Raw genomic sequence first — 16,211 nt, 5'->3', positions numbered from 1 at the left:
GGAATGAAGTATCCCCTCTGCCCCACCAGCAGCCACCAGAATTTCTAATCACAACTTTTCATACTATCCCGCCCCCCATGACTTATAAGGGTATGAAATGCTTTCTCAAGCTGGTACCCTTTTACTGCATACACTCATGAAACGTAATTTGACGTATCTCAACCTGTGTTCTTGGGCCAAAGGCACTCACACTTGGAGGAAAGCAATTTTACTCATTACAGAACAAAATGTCCTAAATTAAGGCACTTTTTTTGTTTTGTTTTTCAAGACAGGGTTTCTCTGCAGCTTTGAAGCCTGTCCTGGAACTAGCTCTTTTAGACCAGGCTGGCCACCAACGCCTGGCTCAAGGCATTTTTTTTAAACCCACTGGTGGAAACATCAGGTACCTGGTTTACCACAAAGCAGAGATATCTTCGCTATGTTTCGGATACTGATGACAGCCTTAGCTTTAGGATTGGTGAGAGTCTGCTAAACTAATATATTCTGAAAGGATTTACCTGATAAGTCATGTTAGGTTAGACACAGTGGAGGATAAAAGGTGACTATTACAGAGACTTATGTGTAGTGATATTTCATTTGTATTTTAATAAATAAAGCTTGCCTCAAGATCAGAGAGTAAAACAGCCCCCCGCCTGGTCAGCCTTATAGACCAGGCAATGGTGACACATCCCTATAATCCCAGTAGCCACACTAGTTTGCTAAAGAAACCAGGTGATAGTGGTGCATGCCTTTAATCCCAGCCCTAGAGAAGAATATAAAATGGGAGGAGACAGCTCTCAGTCTCATTTTGAGATTCCTGGAGACAGTATCACCATTTCAGACTGAGGCAGAGGTAAGAGTCAGTGGCTGGCTGTTTTGCTTTTCTGACCTTCAAGTTGAACCCCAATATCTGTCTCCGGGTTTTTATTAATTGTGCTACACTTATGATTTAAGATAGATTTAAATTAATCTTTGGTTCTGCAACACCCCAACTCTCCACGATTCCAAGTTCAGTTGTCTGTATGGGTATGACCCCTTTTTTTTTTTTGACAGGGTGGTGATCTTCAGGGCACAGTGCAGACACAGGTGTGTGTCCCAACCTCTTAACTTCCTAGACAAGGCAAGCGTCCACTGTTAGCTAGCTGGTAGTGAAGGCAAGGACGAGGAGGAGAGAGGTTAATGTTCATTTGGGGTCATGGAAGCACTGAGAACAGAGTTTTCTCTAAATGAGCCATCCAAAGGATGTGGGAGTCAAACAGAGGCTACTCATAGCTTACTAAATATTGCCAGGTCTCCTCCCCTATCTGCTTTCCCAGCCTGGGGTCATTCCAGAGATAACATCTGAAGTGTTAGCACAGGTGGCCAATGCTTGGCTTTTTAGTCTGGGACCTGCTTGTCCCCTCAGATGATTTGTGCACAGGTTGATGCATGTAGTAAGCTCCCACCACAGTGGTGGCCAGTGTTTGGTTTGGGTTTGTCATTGTCGTTGTTATTTGGTGCTTGTTGGTTGTGCATTAACCCCCAGTGTAGCTTGGCATCTGGTTTAGCTTCAGCATTACCCCAGGTTAGGCTTTGTGTGAACATTTACCCCTCTGTCCCTGGGCCTGACTCCAAGTAGGCACTTACTGGCTTCCTATGGACAAGTCAGGAGTTCAGTCTTGCGCATTCCCGGATTGCTAGTGAACTGGCAGCTGGGATGTGACTTCAGGAGAGCAGCCTTTTCCAGGGGCTGATGGATGTAAGGTTGGTAATGGACTCTTGTCCTTCCCTTCTCCCAGGCTATCCGCAGGGCAGATGCTGGTCCTCGGGATGCTGAAACGGGTGGTCAGTGGGACAGCACAGAGCAAAGCCTCTGGCCGCTGGAAGCTTGTCTTGCCCTTGCGGTTTCTAGGCAGCTCCCCTTGTCGAATCCCAGCAGATGACAGCTTCCACTCCACCTCGCTCTCCGAAACAGAGCCTCCGCGGGTCTTCATCACAGGTTGGTTTGTTCCCTCCTCATTAGTGGCATGAGCCTCATTGTCTCTGAGCGATGTGCTGTACCATCCGAACAGGCTTCCAGGGGACCATCAGGACTGGGTCTAGTGGTTGCCCTGTAAAAAGGGGGTCTCTGAGTGAGGCATGCCATCACAAATAGCTTTTTATTGCATTGGCAACCCTTTTCTGATTAGACACAGCCTTTTTTGAGAAGTTCTGGGTTTGGATTCAAAGAAATTGTTTTGGGGGGGTAAAGCATTTATTAGAAGAATCATTCGCGCTGTTGACAAAGAGACGAAGGCATAGCAGGGGCTCTGAGGAAAGTTCTGGCACAAATGGCAGAGTGGTTTCAGAGGACGGACCGGGTCTATGCCTCGTGGTTAAGCAGCCTGACGTATATGCCTGCAGTCCAGGTCTCTGCCTCGTGGTTAAGCAGCCTGACGTACACGCCTGCAGTCCAGGTCTCTTAATCATGAGGGTGAGGGGAGCAGGAATCCAGAAAAACAAGTGACTTTAATTCTGGAAACCAACAATTACTGTCGTCTTGTTACCGTGTAAGGGTCTGGATGGGGTTCATTTTCTCTGCCATTAAAGAATTAAAAGGCAGGGAAATGCTCGAGCTTGCCAGGTAGCAGCGGAGACATTTCAAACAGCAGACTGAAGTTAGCAGACAGAACCGGCAATTGCAAAGGCTTTTTCTTAGGGGTGAGGAAACACACATACAGCGGGCACACAGAGGAAAAAACCCTCTGCAAAGTCGGGGTGAGGGGTGATGTGGACAGAAGAGGAACTGAGGAAGCTGAACATCTGGTCTCTTCTGGAGGGCTGGGGATTTTAAAGGTTCTGAGAAGTTTTCCTTCTCTAATTTAGGATTGGTCAGTTTGAAGAAAGACAGGCTGATGGGCCCACAACAGCTGTGTGACATGTTCTGATCCAGCCTTGAATTTGTTGAGTCTGTCCATCTTAGGGACCCTGCTGGTGGAAAAAGCCCACAAGGCCTTTGTTTTAAGCTGTTGGGCTTTTGTCTGAGGTTATGAGGGCAAGGAAGAAGCCAGCCTTCTTGGAACTTCCCCATCTTTGTTACCTAGCAGTGGCCTCTCTCCCTGTCTGCCTGCTGACCTGAGAGTCTATCGAATGCCTAGTCTCTAGTTTCTGAAATTAGCAGCTCAAGTAAAATGGAGGACCATTACAAGATGGCGTGGTTCTGGCTGACATCTTCCGTCTTATTTGTAACCATTGCCTATGTTTCCTTTCTCTAACAAAACCTTGTTTTCTGAAGGGACCTAGGGATGTAGAGCTGTTGTACGACGGTTTACTCTTTTGGCCTTTTGAGGGGTCCACCACACAGCTCCCAAATAAATCACACACAGACACTTATTCTTAGTTATGAATGCCTGGTCTTAGCTTGACTTGTTTCTTGCCAGCTTCTCTTAAATTATCTTGACTCCCTTTTGTCTCTGGGCTTTTACCTTTCTCTATTCCTGTATACCTTTCTTCACTGCTTTCTCTGTGGCTTGCTGTGTAACTGGGTGGCTGTCCCTGATGTCCTCCTCTCCTTGTTCTCAAGCTCCTTCTTTTCCTTGTTTCTCCATTTATCCTCTCTACCTCCCAGCCCCACCTATCCTTGCTCCTGCCTCACTATTGGCTGTTCAGCTCTTTATTAGGACCATCAGGTGTTTTAGACAGGCAAAGGATCACAGCTTCACAGAGTTAAACAAATGAAGCATAAACAAAAGCAGCACACCTTAACATAACAGTCCCCAGCACGGGGCCAAATAGCTATCCTGGAACTTGAGTTCCTTCCACATTATGGGTAATAGGTCATGGCAACAAAACTGAGTGGATAGGAAGGGTGGGAGTTCTAGAACTCATCTTTCTCCTCAGCATGCCTTTCCTTGACCGGGTTCCCCAGCCTAAGCCCAGAATTGCCCATCACACACTATTACTGAGCTCGGTATACTGGAAATATGATGGGATGTGAGCACTGCCCGAGCTTCTTGTCGCTGTTGAGCTTATCACCAGCAGCTCCACTCCCTGATCTGCCTTTTCTAGAATGTGCAGTGCCTGGCTCCACCCCTGCACTGTGCATTCCACCTTGTGGCTGACAGAGTGCTCCCAAGCAGCCCAAGACAACCTCTCACTTGACGGCACATTCTATTTCCCCCTCCTTGTCATGTTTTCAGTTCTTTCCTGTCTTGCTCTCTGTGTGTTTGCTTCATTCTCTTTCTCCACTAAAAAATCATCTCTAGGGTTTTAGTACTATGTTAACTGGCAGGAAGTCCCACTGATCTATCTTCCTGCCACATGAGTGTCTCACATGAAATTTATAGTGGTCCTCCTCCAAATGTGTTCCTAGCCCCTTGGCTCCGGCTTCCTATCCATACTGTCTTTAAGACTCCAGGTTAGGAAGCTAGTATCATTTCTTTCGTAGTGGCTCCTCTTTGGTTCTGTTCTATTGTTTGTCTACTCTGTTTTGAGGTAGGGTCTCTCTACTATGACGTAGCTCTGGCTGTGTCCCAGGCTGGCCTCGAACTCAAAAGACCCACCTACCTCTGCCTCCTAAGTGCTGGGTTTAAAGGTGTGTATTACCATACAAGCTTGTCCTATCATTTTGCCAAATGATTTCTTGCTCTCCCCTCTTTGGAGCTGGGCTCAGCATTAGTGTTATTTTTCTGCTTATGTCCTTGCTTTTTTCCTCTTGGGCACCCCTTACCAGAAAGTGCTGCCTCAAACCCTCACGTGCATTGATGCCTGTCCGTGCTGGACAGTAGCTATCCTGTATTCTGAGAGCACTGCTGTGTTGCTGAGAGTAGCCTTCAGTGATTGCATCAGCTTGGTCCTGGGCTTTAGCCCGCTACGACTGGGGGTTTTTAGTCCACTATTAAGCTCGGAGAATAGATTTGCACTCAAGTCTCATCTTGTTTTCTTCTTCACCTAGGGGGTCTTGGCCAGCTGGGAATAGGACTTGCTGGCCTTTTGAGGTAAGAGCTTCAAAATCAAATTCTTAAGGGTGCACAGTGGTCTCTGTCAGCATTATCCATTTGTTCTCTTGCCTCTGGCCTCTTTCTGCTTCTAAGATGTCACATCTAAATATCTACTTAAAATACAATTTAGTCTGCCTCTTGGTCACAACACCAGCTCTTTGCTGTCGGTCCTACTTGGATGCAGTGAGACTCATCACCCCAAATGAATCCCTTACCTTTCAGCTGTTTGGGAGCAGAGTGCGGGGCCAGTGCTGATAGGAGCTGGAAGGGTCTTGTCTGGGGTTGAAGTTAGTAGGGTAAAAGAATGAGGGAGAAGAGGAAGTGCCAAGGATCTGGAGATAGCACTGGTGGAAGAGTGGAAGGAGAGAATCAGGCTGGGGAGAGAAAATGAGGGCTGAGCTTAGGAAGGCAAAGCTGAGGGGTATGTGACGATGCTGACGAGAAAGAAGGTGACTGGAGAAGGCCCCGCAACTGCAGTGCCTATTAGAAATAACCAGTTACCTAAGACTTGTATTCCTGATGTTGCCGACTCATTGTGGGGGACGGGGTGGGGCTTTCTTTCCCTACAGGAGACGATTTGGGAAGGACAACGTGATCTTATCAGACATAAAGAAGCCCCCTGCTCACGTCTTCCACAGTGGTAAGATATGGATAGTCCTTGATGTTTCTCTTTTCAAAATGCAGCCACAGAGGCAGCTCAGTGGAGTCCGTGTATAGTCGACTCAAAGACGGATTTGGGCATGGTCCTGGCTTTAAAGTGTGTTTGCTCCATTCAAATGACAAGGAACAGAAGTGCTCCGTGGAGCCTGAAGTTCTGGAATAAGATATCTGAATATTACTTTTAATAATGTTTTTGGACTAAAAGCTTTGATTCCTATCTTTTGAGTTTTTGGTTATCTGACTGTCTTAAAGAGCCCTCAAACAAAAAGTGTGATGAGGAAAAAGAGCTTGACGAATGTGGAGAAGAGAGATGGCTTAGTGTTAAGAGCACTTTCAGAGCATCCAAGTTTGGTTCCCAGCACCCACATCAGGTGGCTCCCAAGCACCTGTAACTCCAGCTCTAGGGGATCCAAGACCATCTTCTGGGCTCCACAGGGACCTGCACTCACGAGCACCACCCCCCAAAATTTCAGCACCCTCTTCCAGCCTGGATGCTGGGTACCTAGATTTACACACACACACACACACACACACACACACACACACACACACACACGCGAGATATACATAAATAACCAGACACAGAAGCTGGAGCATGGCTGTTAAGCCAGTGCTCAGGAGGCTAGGGCAGAAGAATCACATGGTTCCAGTCCAACCTAGGCTACAGAGCCAGGTTGTGCTTTCCATAAGGAAGGTTGGGGAGGGAGGGCGAGAGAGGATGAGGAGATTTTCTCAAGTCAGTGGCAGGGGCCAGGGAATCCACTTAGCTTCACTGCAGCCCTTCTCGCTCTGTGTTTATAGGCCCGTTCATTTATGCCGATATCCTGGATTACAAGAAACTCCGTGAGATCGTGGTGAACCACCGGATTAGCTGGATCTTTCACTACAGTGCGCTGCTCAGCGCTGTTGGAGAAGCAAACGTGGCCTTGGCCAGAGATGTGAATATAACTGGTGAGCAGCTGGCTCTAGCCGAAAGGGGCCAGTTTTTCCTGCTCTTGGCAATGCGTCTCCGTTGCAGATTGTCATAAGTGTCCCTTCATTTCAGGACTGCATAACATTCTAGATGTTGCAGCCGAATTCAATATGAGATTGTTTGTGCCCAGCACGATTGGAGCTTTTGGAGCTACCTCTCCTCGGAACCCTGCACCTGATCTCTGCATTCAAAGGCCCAGGACCGTCTATGGGGTATCCAAGGTCCATGCGGAGCTCATGGGAGAAGTAAGCATTTCTCGGCAAGATTGCTAAAAAATGCTCAGGGCTAGATGAGTCTATGTGTCTGACCCCATTTTTTTTTCTGCCTCAGACACTTCCTGCTTTATTTTTTTGGGGCGGGGGAACGATTACACCCTGGAGATGATTACTTAGCTGGTGTGTTATTGGTCAAGTGGTAGGCCCCTTCCCTTGTAGGCACTGAAGAATTTAGCTATAGGTTTCTGCTTGCCTACAGCCACGACACTCCTGGACTTGAAACCCCTCCCACCTTGCTTGTTGCCCAACTTGTTTGCAAGGCTCTCAACTATAATTACTGGTGGGAGTGTCAAAATCTTTTCTGAAGAGAGAGTGACAGAGACACGGGGATGGGGAGGGCATGGGGAAGGAGAGAATATGTGGGGACCAAGTGTGTGTATTCCTATGTGTGGAGGCCAGAGGTTAGGTGTCTCCCTCAGTTTCTCTCCATAATACATTTTGAGACAAGGTCTCTTACTAGAACCTGGAACGCGCAGGCCAGGCTTGTGGGCATTGAGTCTTCTCAGTTTCCCCAGTACTAGATTACAGGCACATGCTGTGTCCTGTTTTCTTATACGGGTTCTACAGACTCTAGCTCAGCTCCTCGTGACTGTGCCAGAAGCACTGAGTCATCTCCCCAGCCCCGAAACTTCCTACTGTGGAAAACTTCAACCACGCTTTTACTGTTTTATAGCAAACTGTGGGTCAGTGTCCAGCCCTTCAGCTACTGGATGTAAAATTTCTCTGCAGGGGAACAAGCTTGCAGCATTCAGGGCAGGCAGGGAACAGGAGTGCCACCTGCAGGCTGCTCTATCATTTGATAATACCTTGATGTAGCGTCAAGATGGTGATTCCCAGAAGATAAATCATTGAGTATTATTAAAGTGAAAAACTTGCTCTTGTAAACATTGTGTGTATGTTGCGTATGTATATGCACACACGAATGTACCACAGCATGTGGGGGGAGGGGGGGTTGGAGGACAAATGTGGAGTCTCTCCACCTTTATGTTGGTTCTGAGGAGCCAGCTCAAGGTCACCAGGCTGTGTGGCAAGTGCCTTTCCCCACTGAGCCATCCTACAGGTCCTAAATGTTTATTCTTCTGAAGAACATTTAATTTAACTGCATGGGCGTATTTTAGGGAAAACGCAATTTCTTTGTTTTATCTGAACTACAGGATTATTATTTTTAGCAAGCTCTTTCTTTTTCTTAGTACTATTATTACCGGTATGGGTTAGATTTCCGGTGCCTAAGATATCCTGGAATCATTTCTGCAGAATCCCAGCCTGGAGGAGGAACAACTGGTAAGTGCAGTCTCCAGCCTCCTTCACCCTTAAATTCTCTTGTTTTGGGGAGACCCTGCTTCGTCCGTAAACTGGCTGCCTTCGTTTCCCTGTATTTCAAGGGAAATTGGAAAGTAGAGAGTGTTTTTTTTATCTCGCTAGTTACAAAAAAAAAAATTCTTTAGTTACCTGTGTATAACAGTAAATCTTGATATAGCCCATACTATTCATATCTTTTGGGGGAGTCTTCCATTTTTAATAGTCTAAAGAGTTTCTGAATTAAGAGCACTGGCAACTCAGACCTGAGCCTCCTCGCTCCGGCTGCCACGGATGGGGTTCTCTTTCAGACTACGCAGTCCAGATTTTCCAAGATGCAGCAAAGAAAGGCACATTTGAGTGCAACCTCAAGGCCAGCACCAGGCTCCCCATGATGTACATCAGCGACTGCCTCAGGGCCACCCTGGAAGTCATGGAGGCCCCTGCTGAGCGCCTCTCCATGAGGACCTACAACATCAGCGCCATGAGCTTCACCCCCGAGGAGCTGGCACGGGCCATCGTTAAGCACATACCCGACTTCCAGATCACCTACTGTGTGGATCCCCTCCGGCAGGCCATAGGTAGGCCCCCATGCCAGCCCCCTCTAGTTCGCAAATGGATTTGAAAATCCCCACGCCACTCAAGTGAGGCGGCTTTAAGACTGAGGATCGCGGTGGTCCGTTCACAGATGCTTCCGTGTGGGGAAATGGGTCTTCGGGAGAAAGGTTCCAGCTCAGGAAATAGTCCGGCACCATGTCACCTTTGCACAATTTAATGAAGCTGGGAGGAACAGATGAAATCAAGGCAGTGTGCAAACAGGCTTGGGCCTTCGTATGGTGTTATTGTTATCCATGGCCTGGAACACCCTTCTGGATATAAGAATGTTCCCTTACAAAGCCATGTGAGGTTTTAATAATATGAAAACCCCAGTGCAAGTACCCAATGGCTTCTGAAGAGGTGGCCCTGCATGTACGAGGTCTATTCCAGTCAGAGACTGTTAGGGTCTGAGAGAAGCCCCAAAGAAGACCAACAGCCCATGTATGCAATAACAAGAGTGCCTTATTAATTCCAACATTGGGGTGACACTTAGCAACCCCCAAAGATGGTCACAGGCTCCTTTTAAGCAGAGTTAGGGTAATTCCAGAGAGGAGGGATTAATCTGGGTCTGATTGGTGGAGGAAAGATTAGTCTGGGGACTGATTGGTGGGAGGTCCTGGTGGTTAGGGACCTTCCAACAGCAGGGTAGGGAAAGCTACCTTTATTTATCAGGACTGGGGAGGGGAGGGCTGTTGAGCCAGCAGACGGGGCCTTAGGGAGGCTGCTGAACTAGCAGAAGGCTGTGGTTTTTCCGAGGACTGTTTGTTTAGCTCTGTCCCATTTTAGTGACCCAGAACTAAGGCTTAGATTGCTGTCAATCTTTAGGAAAGTCTGGTCTGCCTCCCCGTCCCCCGCCCCAGTTCTCTCAGAGATGAGATTTTCTTTTCTGTTACTTCATATAAAACCCAAATACAGAGCCTGGATAACCCACTGTTCTTTCCTGTGTCTTGTCATAGCTGAGAGCTGGCCCATGAAACTAGATGACAGCAATGCTCGAATGGATTGGGGCTGGAAGCACGACTTTGATCTTCCGCAGCTGGTGGCTACAATGCTCACCTTCTATGGAGCCAGCACCAGATGTGCCCAAGCGAACTGAAGGAGGAGAGCAACTCCCGCACCCCCACAGTGCAAGAGGCATGGCATTTTCTTAGTTGGAGAACTAATTGGATGGTATTCGGGCCGCTCACTCAGAACCGCTGGGTGGGGTTGGCATTCCTTCACATGTGGCCTTTGTTGGGTGCCTAAATTGGTCTAAACACACATACCACAGAAATGAAGACCTAAGTGGTAGTGGCTGTGTCTTGGAATTTACAACATTTGTGTTTAATTAAATTCAGTTTAAGGATCATTCCCGAGACCCTCTCTTGACCGGAAACCAAAGATTACATTTTAATGATTTTCAAAGATGCTTTTCATGTTCAGAACTTTCAGACTTCATCCAAAATGATGGCTCGCAGCTAACTTTTATTTAAGATTTACCTTTTTACTTGAGATTAAGAGTATGGAAGATGTCACCGTTCATAAAGGGCATGAGTTGTGTGGGATTTGCTTCCATGTAGGGGCTGCAAGAAAGCTCGGTGATGTCTTTGGGACTTTTAATTCCCTGACCTGGTGACATCAGCAACCCCAAAGAGACTGTTGAAATGCATGTTTCTGGGCTTCACCCCCACAGACCGACCCAGCAACGTGGAGGAAGCTGGCTGTGACCCAACCCTCTAAGACAGGCTCCAAACACAGATTCTAAAGACTGCCATCCTGTGATAGTAGTGAATCCCACCAACAGGGAGGCTGGGCAGTTTCTGCTGGCACACCTGGTTACCTGCAGAAATCGCCAGCAAGAGGAACTTCCAGTCCCACAACCGTAGTCAATAATAGCTGCGCTTCTCCATGGGTTGGTGATGGTAAATTGTTACACATTTAGATTTTAAAGTCCTAGGTTGTGGCCTGATTTTTTTTTTTGGAGTCTTAACTGGATTTGAATCTTTAACTAGAGAACTTTAGATAATTGAGTTTCAATAGCTACAATAGCATAGTCTATCTCTCACACGCTTAGTATAATTAAGCTGCACAGTTGGGGATTTTTTGTTTCTGAAAATCTTCTTTACAGATTTATTGAGTTCAAATGCCATACAATTTATAATTTGGGATCTGGAGAAAAGTCTCAGGAGTTAAGAGCACTGGTTGCTCTTGTAGAGGACCTGAGTTCAGTTCCCAGCATCCACATGGCTGCTCACAACTTTCTGTAACTCCAGTCCCAGGGGGATGTGACACCCTTTTCTGACCTGTAAGCACCAGTGCACGTTTGTATGCAAATGGTACCCACGTCTTACATGTAGGCAAAATACTCATTCATATAAAAATAAATAAAACTTAAAATGTATATTGTTTGTCAGCCTATTATAGTTACAGATTTGGTAACAAAAGAGAAACTATGTGTAATTCCCCTTTCTGTGAAACATCAACTATCTTTCTGTGTCTGGATGGGGAATTCTGAATATCTCATGCGATGGGTGTAGCCATTAGCGAAGACCCTCAGCTTTGTTAACCTGTTAGGCATCTATCATCCTGTCAGACTGTTACACAAATTTCAAGTTCACTCCTGACATTAAAGTGTATTTTCAGTTGCTTAACAGTGTATGATTTTGGTTGTGTAGGAAAGTATAAGTCTGAAGTTCATGAGTAATCTTAGAAAGCTATGTGCATGGTGAAATTCAAGTAACACGAGTGAATAAATACAATGAGAAGGATACCCCTCACCCTCTGCACAGGAAACCATGACATGGTTGTGTGTGTGTGTGTGTGTGTGTGTGTGTGTGTGAGAGAGAGAGAGAGAGAGAGAGAGAGAGAGAGAGAGAGAGAGAGAGAGAGATATGCTGGAACTCAGTGCTTATGCACACCAGGCAAGTGTTCTCCCACTAAGCCGTATCTCCAGCCCCATCTGCTTGTTTAGCGGCTCTATAGCTCTTCATTGGCTGCTTAAACAGACGTGAGCAGGCTGCATTATTAAGGACATGTGGACTTACAGACCTTAACCGTCATAAATGGTGCTGTAAGAAAGATTGTTGCAAATACATCCCACTTTCATTGTCTTAAAAGGAGCCAAAATCTACATTGAAGTACACAGCTTTTGCATCCAGCTAACTCTTAAGCTCTGCTCCAGCCAACCTGTTTGCTGCTTGCTGCTACACCACTCCACCATGGTGCCTCTGAAACTGTAAGCCCAAAACAAACCTCTCTCCTAAGTTGCTTTGGTCATGGTCGTTTATCATAGCAATAGAAAACCAACTAATACAGGGCCACTTCAGAAGTTGTTGGAAATTCTATCTTAACCCCAAGCCACGATTCAGCAAACCATATTTAAAAAAAAAGAAAAAAAGAAATTCAAACAGCAATTTTAAAAAGAAAACGTCCTAACGCAATCCAATTCAAAGATACTCTACTCTGATACTAAACGTGCCTAGGCCTGATAAAAGGAGGACACCAAGAGATTTCTGTTTCCTGTAATTAAGCCATTTTGTTTCTGAAGCAGCAGAAAACCATTGCGTGGGCTGAAATGTACCGCAACTCCTGAGGTTGGGCGGCTTCAGTCTGAGCCGTGTTTCCTGCAAGACGCTGCATGGAGCGATGGTCACAGAATGCAAAGTGCACGTGCCCATCAGAACCACAGCCGTGGCGAGGCTCTGTGACACAATGTGGTGAACTCTGCCAGGAACACCATGGGTTCACTCTGGGTCTGATTTCGAATTAATTTTTGGTTTTTATCCTATATGGAAACGTTTTGCCAGTAAGAAAATTTTCTAAACTTCCCCATTCAGGTTTTGGCCCACAGGGTAAGAAGCTGGGGGCTGGTGTCCGTGTTGGGTCTTTGGCATATCACGGTGTAAGGAACCCACAGTAGGTTGGTGGCTTTGTAAGTGCTAGGTGACCTAACGCCCTGTTCTTTCTTTGCTTCCCACTTGAACATGCCTACTGGGCTCACTAGAAACTACATTGTCTCCAAACTGTGGAAGTCTGGTTATAGAAGTTGGATTTGTGCATACGGGAAGAAAACAATGCTACTTACTAGGTTGCCTTGAGTTATATAATTTTTTTAAGAAAAGATAACTTTTAAATTATTTTTTATTTTGTGTATGCATCTCTGTGTATGTGTTCATGAACGCGGTGCCTTCTGAGTGTTGTATTCTCTGGAGTTAGTTAGACGGCTGTGTACCAGCATGTTTGTTCCATGCTATGAATGGAACCCAGGTCCTCTGCAAGAGTAGCCTGCTCTCCATTGACCAATCTTAACCAAGTCCCTTTCTGTCCTGATTCCCAGCTGCTGGCAATGCTTTGAGTTTGACTCTGCAGGGTGAACCTCTTCCCTGGCCCCTGAAGCTGCTATTCAATCCTGGAGTTCAGAATACACCCACACTTCATTTTCCCAGTCCCAAAGTGGAAAGCTGGATTAAAAAAAAATCTGTAAAGTGTGCAAGTTATGAAACATAAAAACAAATGAAATGGCCCAAAACTTCCACCTGTACTTAGGAATTGCTTGTTTGCATACCACGGCCTTCTCCTCGGCCACTTTTTTGTTTTGGAGTTTGTATGGTAAAGTGAGGTTTGCCGCCATCCTCACTTCCATTTTCTTTTGCCCTTTATTTTCAAAATAACTTACCTTAAAAATATTTTTTTAGAATTATTCATTATATTTACATTAAGCAAAAATTACTTGGTTGCCTTTTCTGCTTTCTCAAGAAACAAATACCTGAAGTCTCCAGGATGGCGGTTAATTGGATGTTTCTCCAGCCACACCTCTTGCTCAGTGTGAGCCCACCAACTCCTCAATCCCTTCCCCGCCCTATCGTCCAATCCCCGCAGGAAGCAGCCAGACGTGAGCCAGCATCCATATACCCAAAGAGTCTGAGATGTTCTGGTGGAAGCTCCATCCCAAGCCCCCTCCCCCATCCCTCTCCAAACCCTGACACATTAGAAAGTCGGCCAAATGATGATCCCCTCCCCCGGCATGCTCAAGACCACTCCCACAAGGTATTTATAAACTGTCCCCCAGAAAACAGACACATGCTTTTTTGGTTCTCTCTTTTCCATCTCTCTGGGGTGTTGGAAAATCACCCGGGAGCATTTTATTCATTAAACCTGGGCTTTTTCTAGTTTGATTTAATTTGGTCTTGATTTGGATTGCTGTGTCAGTGGAGAGGCTCATGGAGTTGCAGAAACTTTTCAGTCTTGTCAAGAAATAGAATCTACAGTATGGATGTTCATTCTGTTAACTAGGTAAAATGTTGTGTTGGAACAATTTAAAAACATCTGGCTTTATTCCAAGAGCACATGCGCGCGCGCGCGCGCGCGCGTGTGTGTGTGTGTGTGTAACAGTGTCTTATTCTGTAGCTCAAGCTGACCTTGAACTAGTTAAAGTTGTCCTCCTGAATCAGCTTCCCATGTGCTAAAATTAAAAGATGTGAACCATCACACCTGGTACCTAGTTTTTTGGGGAGGGAAAAAAAAGCTCAAACATTTACTAAATATTGGCCATACGCTTTGAAACTGACTTCTCCATGTTTACAAACTTCCAGAAATGAACCACATGCTGGAGTATTTATTCAGTCTTGAAACAGATGGGCAAAGGCTGCTAGGAAGAAACGAATCCTTTCTGAGAAGCTGAATCTCTCAGAAGCTGCCCCTTTAATTCTGAATTGTGGTCATGTGACAGTCCCCATAGTTGTGGAGAAAATGTTTCAAACGTGTCTGTTCAGTAAGGACAATTCTCACCTCCCTGGGGAGCATCCTTAACAGCAGAAACATTGTGCTTTTGTTTGTATGTTAAAGCATTCAGAAATAAACTAGTTCTGTTTTGCTGTCATTTTCCCCAGAAAAGCAAGAAGGAATCTAGAACGACCTCATTCATCTCGTGCCAAAGTCACTCTTATCCCCAGGCCTGTCACCGTGAAGTGGGTTTTCTTTATTGCTCTGGCATAAAGATCACACAAGATCAACCGCACTTGTGTTGCTGATCTTGTGTTGCTGCAGCAGGCTTCCTTTCGCTCCGTTGTTTGCAAGATCCAGCTGCACAGCTGCAGAGCCATAGCCTGCCCATTTTCAATGCTGTCGTGCATCCCGGTGTACACGTGATGAAGCAGCCTCCTTCAAGTCTCCTTTTCAGCCCGATGGCCATTTAGATCGTTACTGCTTAGGAGTGGTAGGCATAGGAATGCTGCGTGCCTTCTTTCTTGGGTCTGTGGTGAGTGAGTTTGGTTTCTCTTTGGCATCTCCTAGGTTTGTTGAGCTGGTGCAGCAGACTGGGTTTAGCTCCACACCTGTTGCCTGTTCCTCACAAGCTGTGCTCACCTGCTCCATGTCCCTGCCAACATTTCATTTTGTTGGAGTTTTAGTTTGAGCCTCCTGGTGAGTGGGTTCTATAGGATTTCAGTGTGCTGTGTCTTTTTTTTTTTTTTTTTTTTGGTGGTTGAGTTCCTCTTGTGCCAGAGACCAAGCTCAGTGCTTTGTACATGTTGAGCTACACTCAGCCCCTGATTTCTATGTACACTGCACAAAAAGTACAAATTTTAAGAGCTGGCTTTTAAAAAATTTGAGGGGCACTTGATAATTTTTTATTACCTAAATAGGCCATTTTTATTATTTATTTTTAAATATGCATTAGTGTTTTGCCAGCATGTATGTCTGTGTGAGGATGTCAGGTTTTGGAGCTACAGGAAGTTGTGAGCTGTTATGTCGGTGCTGGGGATTGAACCCAGGTCCTTCAGAGGAACTGTCAGTGCTCTTAACCTACTGAGCCATCTCTCTAGCCCCTAAATAGGCAGTTTCTTAAAATATTAAAATTCATTTACTATCTACTTGTATGTGTAAGTGTTTATGGATGTGCATGTGTGTGAGGGTGTGTTTGCATTAAGTGACATTGTTCATTATGTGCTTGTGTATGTGCGTGCATACATGTGTGTGTGTATGCCTGCAAGTAAATGCACACCAGCTTGCACATGGAGGCTAGAATTGGCTCTCTTCACTGTCGGCTCTGGTACCAGACCCAGACTGCTAGCCTTTGAAGTAGTCACCTTTACCTACTGCTGCATCGCTTTAGTCTAAGTGGACTATTTTAATTTAATTAATTAAATTTTGATTTCTTTCTTTCTTTCTTCCTTTTTTTTTTGAGACAGAGTTTCTATGTAGCTTTGGAACCTGTCCTGGAACTAGCTCTTATAGACCAGGCTGGCCTCGAACTCACAGAGATTCGCCTGCCTCTGCCTCCCGAGTGCTGGGATTAAAGGCTTGCGCCACCACCACTCTGCTAATTAATTAGTTTTTATGTTTGGAGGTGTTTTACCTGCATGTATGTCTATGCATCATGCACATATGGTTCCCAAAGAAGCTAGCAAAGCCTATCTGATCCTCTGGAACCAGAATTACAGATGGTTGTGAGCCACCACATGGGTATTGGGAATCGAACCCCAGATCCTCTAGAAG

General features: G+C 45.8%; 1 protein-coding gene across 1 annotated transcript; it reads left to right on the top strand.

Annotated features, from left to right (window-relative positions):
* Nucleotides 1–1,773: 1,773 nt before the first annotated feature.
* Nucleotides 1,774–10,086, top strand: LOC142835765 (L-threonine 3-dehydrogenase, mitochondrial). Its single transcript, XM_075949508.1, has 8 exons — nucleotides 1,774–1,957; nucleotides 4,892–4,934; nucleotides 5,507–5,577; nucleotides 6,399–6,548; nucleotides 6,643–6,815; nucleotides 8,036–8,126; nucleotides 8,453–8,722; nucleotides 9,695–10,086. The coding sequence occupies exons 1-8, from the start codon at nucleotides 1,774–1,776 to the stop codon at nucleotides 9,832–9,834; spliced, it is 1,122 nt and encodes a 373-aa protein (XP_075805623.1). The 3' UTR covers nucleotides 9,835–10,086.
* Nucleotides 10,087–16,211: the final 6,125 nt, after the last annotated feature.

The sequence above is a fragment of the Microtus pennsylvanicus genome, chromosome 15 (assembly GCF_037038515.1).
Source record: "Microtus pennsylvanicus isolate mMicPen1 chromosome 15, mMicPen1.hap1, whole genome shotgun sequence".
NCBI classification, from domain to species: Eukaryota; Metazoa; Chordata; class Mammalia; order Rodentia; family Cricetidae; genus Microtus; species Microtus pennsylvanicus.
The sequence above is the reverse complement of the archived record's forward strand: the minus strand, read 5'-3'. Positions and strand labels throughout refer to the sequence as shown.